A 15,666-nucleotide genomic window follows, 5' to 3' on the forward strand; every position below is an offset into this window, starting at 1 on the left:
GGGGAATTTTACATAATTTTTTTATAACCCATACTCTTTCTGAACATAAAAAAATTATTTTGGCAAAGCATAGAATCCTTGCCTTTTAGGTAGACTTACTCTAAGGTCAAGAAAAATCTTTCATAATCTCTTTATCAAGAGAAGACTAAAAGTCAAAAAACATTATCCTCTTAAGAGAAAGAAAACTAAATCTCATTTTTGTACCAGCTTACTTTTGATATTAAAATGTTCACTTATTAATTCATTTCAATCTTCGCCAACTTGACCACGCACAAAACTCTTTCCTCAGGGTTTTTCTTCTACAAACCTTCTATCGCTGTCTTTTTACATTCAGAATTTGTCCCATGCCTTCTTTCCTTCTTAGTGCTTTAGGCCAAATTTATCTTTCTTAACAAAACAAACAAAAATATCTCCATTCCTTGTGGCTTCTTTACTGAAAACATGCATCTTGCTTTCCTTGCACACAGAGATGTTCTCCTTATTTTTTTCTACTAACATCCTGTAGATTGGCAGACCTACAAAGACTGTCTGGAAACATGTTTCTCATAGAAAATTTCTCAGCATGGCACAAAGCACGTTTACTAATAAACCCAAGTATTTGTCCAGTTTCTCTGAAATAAGAAGCCAAAGGTAGATAAATCTATGTTTAGTCATTAATTCTAATATTTTATATTATGTGGAAATGACCTAGATATTCAATAAATGTTTATCATTTAACTTAATTTAGCCAAACTCTAAGGTTTCAACTTATCAAAATGTTTTGAAGTTAAGTATCTACACCATAACACATAATTATTGTTAAAAATTTCTCAAAAAAAACTTTTATCTTTTTCACATCTATTTACTTTATTTGTTTCCAATAATTATATTTAGATTATGCCTACAAAAACTTCATGAGACATTATACAAATAAGATGAGTTATTTCTTGCTGACAAATTTTGTAACAGAGGTAACACATCCGTATCATATCCAATGCTGATAACTCTGAAAACATGTTTATTTCAATCAAACCAACAAATTTAAATAAGCTTTCATTTACCAAAGATTATTTTATATCATGTTGACTTGAAAGACATTTGAGTTCATTTCTATTATATTTAGAAATAATTTAAATAAGCGCTTACTTTAAGCCAATTAAATAGAGCTCCTTTAGAAATTACACCATCCAAAGGTAGAAAAACATCATATATATAGATATAGATCATATCATATACATCATATATATAGATACATAGAGATACATAGAGACACACCTAGATACACAGATGCAAGCAGAGACCTTAAATAATTTTCCTTGAATTTTTGTTATGAATCAGGTACAATACAAAACTCAGTGATTTATAAAAGAATAGTTGGATACAAAGTGTGTTTCGGGCAGTATTAAACAATTCCATTAATTTTTAATTTTAGTTTCCCCTTAACCACTTAAGGGAATAACAGCAGTTTCCCAGAAAATCTCTGAGTCTCGTTAGCTCTGGGAGGTCTCACACTGGGCGCTCCTTCGAAAATAGATCACATGGATGTCTGTGAAGTCCGAACTTAGTAGATTTTTCTATTATAAGGTACCTCTTATAACAATTTTTATTGCTTTCAGTGAGACTATTTTGTAATTTTTGAAGCCTTTGCCTTTAAGTGCACTTTTCAAATGATCTTACCTGCTTGCAACGTCCCTTCTAAGGCCAGTGTGACCCCTGAGACTGGCAGGACCATGGCCACGAACAGAGAGCGACCCGCACTTCTGTTCGACCACATCTGACTGCAAATGGGGTGCAACCCGCACCTCTCTTCATCCGTATCTTTGGGCCCCAACCTGAAGGTCACCAAGTCAAGCTGTCAGGACACGAGACAAGCTCAGTAGGATTTTGCAGTTCTGTGTAAACATTTACCCTCTGGAACCTTCAGCTTTTGAGCGGTTGTGCCAGACAGTGGGAGCTTGGCACTTGAGAAATTGCATTTATTCCGTCTGTTCTGTGGCTCTCAAACCCAGCACACAGAAAGACAAGTTTAGAAGTTCAAAGGGGCCCCAGAGTGGCCTCTGTAACCTTAAATTATCCCAGGGGATCTTGATCTAAAGACCCAGCCACGGTCCCCACTTGCTAAGCGTTTGCAAGCACCGCACAGGAAGCCTCGAGGCCCGGGGGCTGCCTGCCAGGAGCCCATCGGCTGTAGAAGCATGGGTTCCCCATTTTTTTTTTTTAGTTTCATTTTACTATAAAGTCTGCAAACAATTTGTTCCGACTTTATAGACACAATTCTTTCCAATTTGAAGCTAAATTAAGAGGTTAGCCAGCCCTATTGACTACAAAGTTGCCCTTAGGCTCCCGCAGCCTAGGAAATTCCCCCTGGGTTCCTCTGACCTAGGATGTGTACCCCAAGACACCTAGTCTTAAGACTCAAAACAGCTCAAGGAAAAGGACCTACAACTTGAACAAGGAGGTCTGGCTTCAGAACTCACTGAGGCACCGGCGAGTGCCGTGAAGCTGGGGGGCTCAGGGGCCCACGCCGGTGCCAAGCGCTGGCTCAAAGTAGGTTCCAGGTGGTCTCAGGTGGGTTTCCCTGAAATTCTGCTGAAAATGCCAAGAAACGTCAACGCAAATAACCAAAAACCACTGGAGGGAGAAGGCGAGCCTTCCTGGAGATGGGTGGGCCGGCTCCACAGGAAGAATGCGCTCCCGCCATCTGCGGCAGGATCAGCTGCCGTCTCAGAACAGAGAACGTGCAACAGGCACCACAGGGACACGCTCTTTCCAAAGTCACCAGGAGATATCTGCTGCAGTTTAGCACGTACAGGGCAGGTCGACCCGACCTCGGTTTCTGAGAAGAGAAACTTTTCTTCAAAAGAGGAAGACTTCAGAGGAAGGGAGGAGCTCAGAGGGCGTCCTTTGCTTTGGGACAGCGAGTTAAAGCAGATGTGCAACGTGTGCTTGTCAGGCCGCAAGTCAGGCTGCTCTGCTTAAAACAAAATCCAGGCCAGAGCAGGTTTACACCAGGACAGCTCCCTCATGCACCTTAGTATTTTAAATTGGTCTTACATCAAATCTAACCCGCAGAGTGATGGGGTGAGGAGGCGGAGCCTTCAGGAGGTGATGAGGCTGTCAGGGTGGAGCCCCCTTGAACGGGATTAGCGCCCTGATAAAGAGATCCCAGAGAGCTCTCAGCGCTTCCAGCGGGTGAGGACACGGCGAGAAGACAGCATCTTCGAACCAGGAAGCAGGTCCTCACCAGACACAGAATCTCCCGCACCTTGATCTTGAACTCCTAACTTCCAGAACTTCCAGCAATAAATGTGTCATTGAGCAGCCAGCACTCTGTGGTGTCCTGTTCTAGCAGCCCAAACTGACTGAGACACCATCCAGCTGAGCAGGCCTGCGAGCCCTCGCCCTAGAAATGGGCTCACTTGCACCCAGGGGACCCACGACATCCAGGGCGCGTCTATGATGAGTCACAGAGGGCAGGTGGTTCTTGTCTCCAAGAGCCGAGGGGCACTCAGGTGTGGACCCTCAGCCCTGGGGTTCAACAGGAACATTTCCGCTCACAAATCCAGTACGTAGTTATGTCGCAAGAGAGGTCATTCCAGGTGCCCCCTTGGTTCATGCTGGCACAGTCCTCGTCGTGGAGGTTGTTGGGCTCCTCCGGGCCCCAGAAGCTGCATGGAGGAAACAGGAGGTGTGGGTGGAGCAGAGGGGATTTTCAGGGCAGGGAAACTACTATTGTGCATTTGCCAAAACCCAGAGAATGTACAACAGAAAAGGCGAACCCTAGGGTGAGCCTCACTTCCCAATAATGTGTCCACACTGGTTCACCGACTGGAACAAGTGCACGACACGCATGCAGGACAGCAGCACCACACGCATGCAGGACAGCAGCACCACACACACGCAGGACAGCAGCACCACACACATGCAGGACAGCAGCATGCGCATGCAGGACAGCAGCACCACACGCACGGAGGACAGCAGCACGCGCATGCAGGACAGCAGCAGCACGGCTCTCTCCCGTCTGAACCGCTTCTCCAGGCTTTCAGAACCGCCTGAGGACGCTGCGCCACCCCCTCAGCCCCGCTCGCCCCTGAGCCCCGCTTCCTGACAGTCTACTGACTCCTGGATCGGCTTCCTGCGTCTGGTCAGGTCCTGCCTCCTCCTCCGAGGAGTCCTTCGGCCACACCCGGGTCCTCCCAGGCTCCCAGGCGTTGTGCCGTCTTAGGTCCCGTTCCCCCGAAGCGGAGCCTGGCTCAGCAGTTCGGGCGCAGGGCACTCAGGGGTGCTCTCAGGAGAGAGGCAGTGAGACACAGCACGGAGCAGAGCACGGAGCTGAGCAAGGATGCGGGCTCGGGGTCCGGCCTCAGCCCGAACCCCCGGGAGCTCTGGAGCGTGAGCAGCAGCACGGTTACCCCGGCCTGAGACGGGGGTCCAGGCTTCTGTTCGCCAGCCACCGGCCGCGGGCTGACCCCAGCGGGACGGGGTGACCCAGACGGGCGGGCCTGCGTTTCGCTGAGGACACTGAATGCGGGAAGCGTCACTGAGACCCGCTGGCAGCCGGCGCGCCCAGCTCGGAGACGGCTGCACCGGCCCGGGAGGGGTCCTCGCGGCGCCCCTGCCCCGCCACGCCATCCCCACTGACGGAACTGCGCCTCCTTCCAGGAACCGTCAATAAAAATGAGACCCTCGGACAACACACTAACGTCTCTAATATAGAAAAAGCACCTAGAGGGCCGGCCCCGTGGCCCGTGGCTAAGTTGGCGCGCTCCGCTTTCGCGGCCCAGGGTTTCCCCGGTTCGGATCCTGAGCGCGGACATGGCACCGCTCATCAGGCCACGCTGAGGCGGGTCCCACATGCCACAGCTAGAAGGACCCACAAGTAAAATACACAGCTATGTATAGGGGGGATTTGGGGAGAAAAAGCGAAAAAAAAAAAAAGCTCCTAGAAATCAATAAGAAAAAAACCAGAATCCCAAAATAAAGACACAAACAATACGAATAGATAATTCTCAGAAAGGTTAATACATATAGCTACCAGACATATGAAAACATATCCAGTCTCAGTCTTTATAATAAAAATACAAATTAGTACTACACTGGGACTCCACTTTTCACCTATAATTAAACCAACAAAATTCCCAAAGTTTTATGAACATGTGGGCAAAAACAGTGTAGTAGGGCTGGTGAGAGAATAAATTGGTACAATCAGTATGAGGGACGATTTGCTGATATTTATTTAAAATATGAATACATAGGGGCGGTTGGTGGTGCAGCGGTTAAGTCCCACTTAGCCTGTTCCACTTCAGGGGCCGGGGTTCACCTGTTCGGATCCTGGGTGTGCACCTACGCACCACTCATCAAGCCATGCTGTGGCAGGTGTCCCACATACAAAGTGGAGGAAGACGGGCACGGATGTTAGCTCAGTGCCAGTCTTCCTCAGCAAAAATAGGAGGATTGGCGGCAGAAGTTAGCTTAGGGCTGACCTTCCTCAAAAAAATTAAAAAATTAAATAAAACATGAATACATGCACTCCTTGAGAAAGTAAATGTAATGGCTGAGAGTGGAGCCAGGTTGGCTGCATGGCCACCTGCTTGCTGTCTGACCTTGGGTAGGTTGCTTAACTTCTCTGTGCCTCAGTTTCCTCATCTTTAAAACGGAGGTAATAATAGTACCTTTTTATAGGAGTATTAAGAAGCTGAGTAAATGGGATAAGATAGAGAGAGTGGAAAAAAAGGAGATCCTGCTCATCCTTTTTGCAAATCAAATCTTCCTCTTCCTCACGCCCTGTAGGCAACTCCCCCGCTTTCTTTTTTCCCAAACATTGGCCTGGGGACTTGATACATCAGAGCAGTTGTGCTAAAAGGTGGAGATGTTGCAATAGGAGAAACCTTAAAGGTACAGGGGCCAGAAGCCCTATTAGAACAAAGCAGCCTTGTGGCTCCCCGGTCCAGCCCAGCCTGAGGCTCCAGAGAATCTCCGGGCTTGAACTGCACAACGACCAAAGTGAGCAGAGACCCCAGGAGCCCTGGATACTTGCCTCAAAGTGACAGGCGACCCATCCAGCCACCTCCAGTCCCCTTCGCGGTCCCTGTCACTCAGCCCCAGCCAATACACCCGAGGAGAGCCGTGAGCCTTGGTCACAAAGTTCTGCAAAGACAAACTCCATTCAGCCATCAATTCTTCCACACCACCCTCAGGGCAAGGCTCTGGGCTCTCCTCTGTCCCGCACGCCCCTCCCCGTCCCGAGGGCGCGCGCTTCAGGAGCAACACCTTCCTTCCGCTGCGGTGCGAAGGATCACACTACTTTCTCACACGACCTGTGAACCACTCTGTGCCTCAGTTTCCTCATTTGCAACAAGAGAGGACAATAGAAGCTTCCTCCTCGCCGGGATATTGTGAGGATTTAATGAGTTAACACATAAAGCGCTCAAAACCGTGCCGGCGCACAGCAAGTGCCGTGGCGGTCTATCACTCAGGGCCACGACATGTGGAGAACAGCCAACGACAGCAACTGACGTGCGGGCCCTGGTGCTTCTCCCCATCTGCATGCTAATCCACACCAGGCAGAAGAGGAACTCATTGCTTCAGAAAAAGAACATAAAGAGGAAAAGAAAGGAGAGAAAGGGGGCTTCCTGGCTTTTGTATTTCAAAAGTCCAGGCCTTTGGAAGAAACACTTCGGGCCAAAGACAGAAGATTAGGAAGAAAATATCATGATTAAAAGCAACTCCTCCCCAGGCACACTGGCCCACAGTGAGGGGACCCAGGTCAGCAGCAGCCTGGGGTGGGGTGGGAGGCAACTGACAGCGAGGAGGGAACTCCCTGGGGTGGTGGAAATGTCCTGAGTCTTCACTGGGCTGGCAGGTATGGGGTGCACTGCACAGAGATGTCAAAATTCACGGAACGGATGCTCAGGATCTGTGCGTTTTACTGCGTGCTCATCATACCTCACTCAGCCAACCTCATATGAGACCAGGCTTCCCAGGAGGGTGGAGAGAAGAGGCTGCAATGGGAAAGAAGTTCTAAAGATGTAGACACAGTGGGTGCCACAGACAGGGCTCTGCATTCACCCCGATGATCCCCACGTGATGGCCAAACCCCCAGATGGGTTTGGAGCCTCCAAAAAGTAGAGAAGACCTGGGCCTTGCTTCCTGGGTAAAGCACCAGAGAGGTGTCAGGAAACCAGAAAGAGAAAAAGGCTGCCTTGCCCATCAAATTAGAATAGTGCTAGCACATAGTAGGCGCTCAGGAAACGTTGGCTGAATTAGCGAATTACTAAGTGAGCTATGCAGTTTCCATAGATTATCTCATTTAATCCTCATTGTGACCCACTAAATCAAGCATTATTATTATCCCCATTTTATAGGTGGGAAAACTGAGGCACAGAAAGGTTAAATAACTTGTTCAGGACCATTCAGCCAGGGGACGTCCCAGCAGATACCAGCTTGGAGTAAAGACATCAAGGACTAGACATCCACTCGCCTCCACCTTGCTCCCACATAACTGTCCCCATTCAGAAGAAAAATGGGTGACCTCAACTGACTGAAATCAAACGTCCACCATCCAGGAATAATGAGAGCTCAAAAGAGGAGCTCGGTGAGTTATTTAAAGCAAAGTTGTGTTTCTATGATTGATACCTGCCCCTCTTACATTATGCAATTTAATCCCCCAAAACTCCTCTATATTAGCTACTCATACAAATGGTGCTATGAAACAGAAAGATAAAAAAAAGAGAGGGGACATACAGGAAAAAATAATAATAAGGTATACCTAAACCAGCCAAATAACGAGTACATTAAGTGTAAATGATCTAAAAACACCAATTAAAAGCCAGAGGCTGTCAAATTAAATTTTAAAAAAATAAAAACAGGACCCAACTATATGCTGTCTACAAGAAACTCACTTAAAAATAATGGCATAGAAACTCAAAAAGGTATCTGCACCCCACGTTCACAGCAGCATTACTTACAACAGCCAAGACCTGGGAGCCACCTCGGTGCCTGTCGATGGATGATTGTATGAAGCAGATGTGGTGTATTATACACTGGAATATTATTCAGCCATGAAAAAGGAAGGAAATCTTGCCATTCATGACAACATGGGTAGACTTTGAGGGCATTGTGCTAAGTGAAATAAGTCAGAGAGACAAAGCCCAAGACTATATAACCTCACTTATATGTGGAACCAAAAACAAATGACCCGTATAGATATAGAGAACAGACTGGTGGTCGCCAGGCGTGGGGGGGGTTGGAGGGTGGGAAAAATGAGTGAAGGTGGTCAAAGGGACAAAGTTCCAGCTGTAACATAAGTCAGTCCTGGGGCTGTAATGTGCAGTCTGGTGGTTATAGTTAATAATCCTGTGTTGTATATTTGAAAGTCACTGAGAGAGTAAATCTTAAAATTTCCCAGCACAAGAAAAAAAATTGTAACTATGTGGGGTGGTGGACGTTAACTAGACTTATTGTGGTGATCAGTTAGCAATACGTACAATATGGAATCATTATGTTGCATGCCTGAAAGTAGCATAATGTTATATGTGCAGTATAAACAAAGAAAGAAAGAAAATGCCGTAACTGGGATAAAAGTGAGGGGACGGGAAAGCTGAATCCTGCAGACGCTGCTCAGTGGTGCTGGGGGCTCATGTCAGGAGCACGGACTTTGAAACCAGTCACCCAGGCTTAAATGCCAGTGCTGCCGCTGACTAGTCGTGAGCGACCGCAGGCCAGTTGCTTAGGTGAAATGTGCCTCAGTTTCCTCATCTGTGAAGAATCAATGATTGTACTGTGTCCAAGCGGTGTTACCACCTAACTGTGGGACCAAATCATTAACGTTGCTTACACATCCCAATGCTCCCTGCAGATGTGCAGAGGTGGAACCGTTTCCCTGCCACCTGACAGCACAGGAGAGCCCGCGAGACTTGCTCTGTAGCTACAAAAGCTTCCACAGTCCGCGTGACGTGCTTTCGCCTCTGAGCTGTGGACTGTCTGTTCCTCCAGCACACGGTGGCCTCTCCTGACTCACATGCTAGTTGATAGGGTTGCTGTGAGGATTGTGTTAACACACACAAGACGTAAGACGTTTGCAACACAGCCTGGAGAGTAGAACGTGCTCCCTGAGACACATTCATCTCTCCGTCTCCACGTTGGGGAGGAAGTGGGGGTGCGCAGAGGCTGCATGGACACAAGCCCTCACGACGTTGTCTCAGTGAGAGCTCGCTACTGAAAGTGTCCAGGCCTCAGGAGCCATCCCATTTCTCTCCCCCAGGCCAGGGAGGGGAGCAGGGATCCTGGAAGAGAGGCGGTGGCCTGCTGGTGCTCAGGGCTCGGAGGGAGCACTCACCTGCTCAGCAGAGTTGCTGATGATGAGCAAGTGGGAGTAATTCTCCTGGCAGAACTTCCGGGCTTCCTCCCACGCTTTGGTGCTCGGAGAGAAGTAGTAGCACTTGCCCTCAAAGGGGAGCCAGCCCTCAGGGCAGGTGACCCTGGGACAGTCTGGGGACAGGACAGGATGCTGTCAGAGTGGCTCCAGAGCCAGGATTGTGTACGTGGTGTGCCATGTACAGTTGTTCAGGCTGCAAGGGCCACCATTCGCACAGACTGCACTGAGACTCACTCCCCCGGACTTGTGCCACGTGCCCCCCATCCCAGGGCAGTTGCCCAGGCCCCACTCACCTAATAAGCCCCGAAGCTCCACCAGGGACTGGTTGGTGTCGGCTCGTATGCGGTCAATGTCCCTCTTCAGGCCAGCCAGCCCCGCCAGGCCAGTCACTGTCAGCAGGGAGGGGCTGAAGCGTTAGAGACCCAGACCCCCGTCCGCCCACCCACCCAGCACTGACAGCAGACACACCAGAGAGAAGCAAAGAGCTCTAGAACGACAGGCTCAGCACCCAGCGGGAGTCCTAGAGCGGCTCAGAGGAGCGATTGATCCCTGGGGCTTGGGGAAGAGTGGGGATGGTGGGCTTCCCTGAGGAGGTGGGTTTTAAAGGAAGACGGTGATTCTGTAACTGTGAGGGGGAGGGAGAAGCACACTAGGCAGGGGCCGCCTTGGAAGCAATGGTGGGGGCAGGCATGTTGGGGAAGGCAGCAGAGCTGGAGAGGAAGCTCAGAGGAGCTGAGCTCCAAGTAGGGTGAGGCTCCACGTCTGAGTCCTTGAATGCCAAGGCAAGGGTTTGGCCTTGGACTCTGGACAGGGAGAAGCCACTGATGGGTTTTGAGCAGAGGAGTGGCTTGGTCTGGGGTCTGAGGTGAGGGAGGGTGGAATGGAGCACTGTTCAGGCGTCAGCAATCACGGTGAGGGCCAGCCCAGCCCAGAAGACTCTTCCACAACTAATGTGCATATTCCCACTACTCCCACACCAACACGCCCCCTTCCAACACTCCCTGGGGGCCTCAGGGGACAGCCCTGCAGTGGGACAAGACAGAAATATAAGATGGATACATAGATAACACATATACGTTATCCTTGACACCCTTCCCTCCCACTCACCACCATTCCCAATCCCTCCCCAGGGGTCTGGTCAATTTTACCTCCTAAAACTTTCTATTCCAACTACTTCTCTCCATTCCCAGGGTCACAACCCTCATCCAAGCCACCATTACCTCTCATTTGTCCAACTGTACCATCCTCCTCCCTTGTACCTATGATGTTGCCTCCGACCACAGGGCCTTTGCACAGACCTGAGACCCTCAACCCCTCACCTGGTTAACTCCTTCTCTTTCTTCACTCAGCTGCAGCACCATGTCCCTGGGGAAGCCCTGTATGACCCTCCCAAAGATAAGGTCCAGGTCCCTTATTAGACTTTTTCATAGAATTGCCTTCCTCTTACTTTGGGCTATTCATCAAAATTTGGCATTTTATACTCATTTGGGTGATAATTTGGTAAACGTCTGTCTGTGCTGTCCGACAGCAACAAATTGTGAACCACGTAGGTAATTTTAAATTTTTTAGTAGCCACAGTTTTTAGAAGTCAAAAGAAACAGGTAAAATTAACTTGAATGCTCTTTTTTATTTCTGCCAATACATCCAAAATATTATCTTTTCAAGGTGTAATCGATACTAAAGATTATTACTGAGATACTTTACATTTTTTGCAGCGAGTCTCTGGGATCGGTGTGTTTTACACCTACGCGCATCTCAGTGCAGAATGCACACAGTGCGGGGGCTCCACAGCTGCAGCGCGCCACCGCCCCCGGGTGGGGCAGTGGAGGCCCAGCGCCCGCGCGCACGGGCCGCAGAGACGGCCTGCATCTGCTGTGCTCCCCATCCTGCCCATCCCCGGCACCGGGCACAGGGTCCGGCAGAGACGGGGTTGGGCTGGCCTTGGAGCTTGGTTTGAGGGTCAAGAGAAGAGAAGATTGGAAGCGCTCACCATTCACTTGCCACGCCATCTGCTGAAAGGTGAGCACCCTCAGCTCCTCCACCACCTCCTGGTCTGTAAGAGGAGTCCAGCCAGCTTCAGCCCAGGTCCCCCAGGGCCACGTGCCCAAGCTCCCTCCATGCCCTACCCTCACCCTACTCACACTTGATCAGGGTCACGGCCAGACCGGTGCAGCCCAGGAGCAGTGACACCACCACCAGCAGACACAGGTACACCATCAGCCTCTCCTCCTGGTGGCAGCCAAGGGCCCCGGGCTTCTGACCGAGCCAGGGCACTGGAGTGGCTGGGGGCGGGATGGGGACAGAGACTGACACAGGCGCTCCAGAGTGAGGAAGGGCCCCCTGAGCCTTTCTCCAACAGCAGGGGACAGAGTTCTGTGATCATGACTATATCACCAGACGGGGCCAGCAAGAGGGCGTCGCGGGAAGTGAGCCCAGAGCGGTGACAGAGCTCCCACTGTGCCAAGCATCCCACTACGTCCTGACTGTCTTGTCGGAGCCTCACCTCTATGATGCAGATGTAAATAATATTCCCACTTTGCAAGCAGGTAAACTGAGGGCTCAGAGAGGTAATGCATGACTGGGACTGAGCGCTGCTCTTCACATCGATGATGTATTACCGTGTACTCTCCAGCAGCCCCTGCCCAAGCTGCTTCCCATCCAAGGAAGCGTGTGGACCTTCCATCGGGACCGAGAACATTTCCTGCACCTGCCGCGAGCAGGTGGTGGGGCCTGAAGGGAGCCGGGCAGACACCTGGGTCCCTGGGAGTCTGGTCTAGACTCAGGGAGGAGTTGCTTCTCAAAGGAGAAGTTTCTCTGGCCCAGGATCTCGCTCTGGTGCTAAAGGTCTGCCTCAGACACACTGGCCACATGGGAGGGTCGACAGGGGCCCCCCTGGAGGACTTACTGCCTAGGGACGGCCGGAACGGAGGGCGCTCCGGATCGACGCCTGGGAGAAAGAGGGAGAGAGGGTTATTCGGAAGGTGCTGGAAGACTCTGTCTTCCAAGACCAACCCCTGCATTCCCTCTGATTTGTTCTCTGCTCAGAATCAGGGGACTAGAAGGAGGACTTCCAAGTGTCGCCTCTCAGGATTCTTTCTTTTTTTTTTTTTTTTTTTTTTTTTTTGCAAAAGATTAGCCCTGAGCTGACTACTGCCAATCCTCCTCTTTTTGCTGAGGAAGCCTGGCCCTGAGCTAACATCGTGCCCATCTTCCTCCACTTTATATGTGGGACGCCTACCACAGCATGGCTTTTGCCAAGTGGTACCATGTCTGCACCCGGGATCCAAACCCGCGAACCCCAGGCTGGCGAGAAGCGGAACGTGCGAGCTTAACCACTGCGCCACCGGGCCGGCCCCTCTCAGGATTTTTAAAGGGTCCTCCCACTGCTCACCCAGGTGAGGAGATGTGAAGGTGACAGGGGTAAGGTCCAGGCAAGGAAGGGGTCAGAAGGACTACAGTCACGCAGAGCAGGGCTTCAGCCAGGTGCACAGCAAGGTACCGGCCCTGGTGCTCACCTGTGATCTTTGGGGGTTTGCAAGGAATTGGGGGCTTCTCCGTTTTCTTTCCTGAAGAGGGAGGAATGGTTGGTTGCTCAGGCCCAGAGCAGGGCGAAGCTGGCACTGGGTCTCCTGTCCCCCCGGCCCCAGCTCACCTGCCCTTGGAGGTCGTGGTGGACCCATCGAAGCTGAGGAAGAGAAGCTCAGAGTTAGAGCCGGTCCGAGGATGGGAAGGGGAGGGACAGCAGTGACGGGGGCAGGATGGAGACTGCAGTGGAGGGTTAGGGACGGGACAGGGCCAAGACAGAGGAACCAACTATCCTGGATCACCCGGGACTTTCCCAGTTTTAAAACTGAAAGTCCCGCGTCCTGGGAAATCTTTCACCCCTGGGCAAACTGGAACAGTTGGTCACCCTAGGTTAAAGCGCAGTTGAGTTTGGGGGTGGGGATGGGACCATGGTGAGGATGGGGTTGAAATCGGGTTGGGGAGCGTGATGAACATGGAGCAGGGGTGTGATGCCAGAGGTGGCGGGAATGACGAGTGGGGCTGTCGCTGCCGTGGGGGATGCGGAAGAAGGTGAGGTTGGGTTGTCGTTGGGTTGGGGCGTGGTGGTGACGCTGGATCGGGAAATGGAGATGGGAATGGAGACGTGGCTGCATTTGGAGATGGGGGTGCTAATTTGGGGGCAGGCGCGGCCCATCCTGAAGTGGGGATGGGGCTGGTCTTGGGGCTGGGCTGACGATCAGGCTGGGACCAGGTTGGAGCTGCAGACGGGCAACCAAACAGCAGAGCCCGGTTCACCTCCCACCTCATGCTGAGCCCCAGGGTGCCCTGCGACCTCCCAGGTTGACCCTGTCTGGACCCAGAAGTGGGGGATGTGGAGCCCTACCCCTCAAGGAACGGCCCCTGCCCAAGGACACCAGGGCAGCTTGGTCAGCTCTCAGGGGCCTGGTGGGGGTTGACTCAGGGAAACCTCCAAAACCTCCACTTTTATCCCCACTTATCACACTCTCGTTGAGTCCCCAGCCAGGCATGGGCCACACCAGCCTGAAGGCAAATCTGGGCCGTGGGTGTGACGCCTGGAGGCTGGGGAGTCCGCGGTCCACTCGCGGTTTCTGAAACACCGGCTTCCATGTCTTGGGCCTTTGTATCCACCACTTCCTTTCTGGGCTTCTCTTCCTAACAAACTCCTTCTCATCCTCAAGGCTCACCCCAGTGTCCCGTCCTCTGACGCCCAGCCCCCACACCGCAGCAGAGCCCTCAACTCCCCTCAGGATTCCTCAGTCTCCTGGGCCCTTGCCCTCAGACCTGCTCCCCTGAGCCAGCGCCCAGAACTGCCTCCCCCATCAGACTAACAGGTCCTCAAGGGCAGGCAGAGGCACCGGTACTCCCGCCATCACGGCGCCTGGCATGAGCCGGGCACACAGAAGCTGGCCATGGCTCTACCGTGCCCCGGGGGCCGTCCCCCCCGCCACCCCCAGCCCACACATCTCTTCACTGGCCTCTGGGAAGTCCTCTCACCCGGCTTAGGAGGAAGGTCCTTGTAGGGTGGCGCCATGTTCTCATAATCCTCCTCCTCCTCCTCCTCGTCTCTGTTCCCTTCCAGAGGAAAGGCAGTGAGGGCCCAGCCCGCTCCCCACTGGGTCCCTCACGCCCTGGGCTCTAGCCCCAGGGGTGTGCTGTAACTGGGTCCTGACCGCCCCCCGCCCCCGGCCGTGCCTGGCCAGCGCTGTACCTGGCACATTCCTGCCCAGAGAGTTCCTGTACAGGGTGGGCATGGCTGCGGCCCACGCAGGAGGCCGAGGAGGGCGGCCAGAGCCTGGTGGTCTGCTCCGTGTCCCTCCTCCTCACGCGTCTGGGGCCTCTCTCAGTTCCCTGTTTCTTTAAAAGTCAAGAATATGCAAATCCATCTTGAGGGGAACCCCCAGGGCCCCCCACACACACTTTCTCCCCAGGTTAGATTCATGCGTAGAGGCAAGAATGACAGCAGCCCCTTCCCTGAGCCCCTACAGCGCCAGGCCCTGGGTGGGAAGATGGACAAGCCCCTTCCTTGGCAGGACTTTCCATGGAGAGAGGAGAGACAATAAACCAGTAACGGAATACAGAAATAAACACTATAGTTTGTTTTTTTATTTTATTTCCTATAGTGACTATTATTTAAAAAAAATAAATAAAACATGGTAGTGGGATAGGATGTGGGCTAATGTAGAGAGGTGATCAGAGAAGACTTCCTGGGGGTGGTGACCCCTGTAACAAGATGTTAAAGTGATAGGTGCTAAGTACTCCCACATTCCACAGTGAAGTGCTAGCACATTGGCTCGGTTATCTATGGCTGCATAACAAATTATCCCAAAATTTAGTGATTTAAAACAATAAGCACTTATTATCTCAGTTTCTGTGGTCCAGGAATTCGAGAGCAGCTTAGCTGGGTGCTCCTGCTGGGGACTCGAGTATGGATGCCGTCGAGGTGTCGGTGGGCAGCAGTCCTCCAAAGGCTGGCCTGCAGCTGCAGGCTCTGCTCCCAAGATGGCGCACTCACTTGGCTACTGGTGAGAGGCCTTGGTTCCCCGCCCTGTTCTCCTCTCAAAGGGACAATCGAGTGTCCTCACAACACGGCAGAGGCCGAGGTGGAGGACACAACGCCTTTTGTGATCTAACCTCGAAAGTCACAAACTGTGATCTCTGCTACACTTTACTTATCACCTGGACGAGCTCTGCGTCGTTGGGGAGGAGACACACGAGGACATGGACACCAAGACGGAGGGATCACTGAGGCCGTAGGAGGGTGGCCCCCACAGTCGTGCACGCTGACC

At 51.6% G+C, this 15,666-nt stretch overlaps 1 protein-coding gene across 6 annotated transcripts; it reads right to left on the bottom strand.

Annotated features, from left to right (window-relative positions):
- Nucleotides 1-820: 820 nt before the first annotated feature.
- On the bottom strand, nucleotides 821-14,729 carry CLEC17A (C-type lectin domain containing 17A). Of its 6 annotated transcripts, XR_011541420.1 has the most exons (12): nucleotides 14,589-14,710; nucleotides 14,375-14,452; nucleotides 13,008-13,040; nucleotides 12,871-12,921; nucleotides 12,261-12,302; nucleotides 11,497-11,637; nucleotides 11,346-11,408; nucleotides 9,649-9,744; nucleotides 9,317-9,468; nucleotides 8,816-9,017; nucleotides 6,017-6,126; nucleotides 833-3,647 (listed from the first exon to the last, which is right to left on the bottom strand). XR_011541420.1 is itself a non-coding variant. In XM_070625236.1 (11 exons), exons 1-11 carry the CDS (start codon nucleotides 14,629-14,631, stop codon nucleotides 3,515-3,517), a joined length of 942 nt encoding a protein of 313 aa, XP_070481337.1. In that variant the 5' UTR covers nucleotides 14,632-14,710; the 3' UTR covers nucleotides 821-3,514. The 6 variants fall into 6 exon arrangements, 5 of the variants coding, with proteins under 5 accessions (XP_070481337.1, XP_070481340.1, XP_070481339.1 ...); XM_070625236.1 differs by lacking the exon at nucleotides 8,816-9,017 and having other exon boundaries at nucleotides 821-3,647; XM_070625239.1 differs by lacking the exons at nucleotides 8,816-9,017; nucleotides 14,375-14,452 and having other exon boundaries at nucleotides 14,589-14,729.
- Between the last annotated feature and the right edge of the window lie 937 nt (nucleotides 14,730-15,666).

The sequence above is a fragment of the Equus przewalskii genome, chromosome 6 (assembly GCF_037783145.1).
Source record: "Equus przewalskii isolate Varuska chromosome 6, EquPr2, whole genome shotgun sequence".
Classification (NCBI taxonomy): Eukaryota; Metazoa; Chordata; class Mammalia; order Perissodactyla; family Equidae; genus Equus; species Equus przewalskii.

Coding starts and splice junctions, on each gene's coding strand:
- CLEC17A (XM_070625236.1), bottom strand. CDS start 14,631: ATGCCCACCCTGTACAGGAACTCTCTGGGCAGGAATGTGCCAG. Junction 11,638..12,260: donor GTTCCGGCCGTCCCTAGGCA/GTAAGTCCTCCA, acceptor TCCCGCCCCCAG/CCACTCCAGTGCCCTGGCTC. Junction 6,127..9,316: donor TCAGCAACTCTGCTGAGCAG/GTGAGTGCTCCC, acceptor TTGTCTTTGCAG/AACTTTGTGACCAAGGCTCA.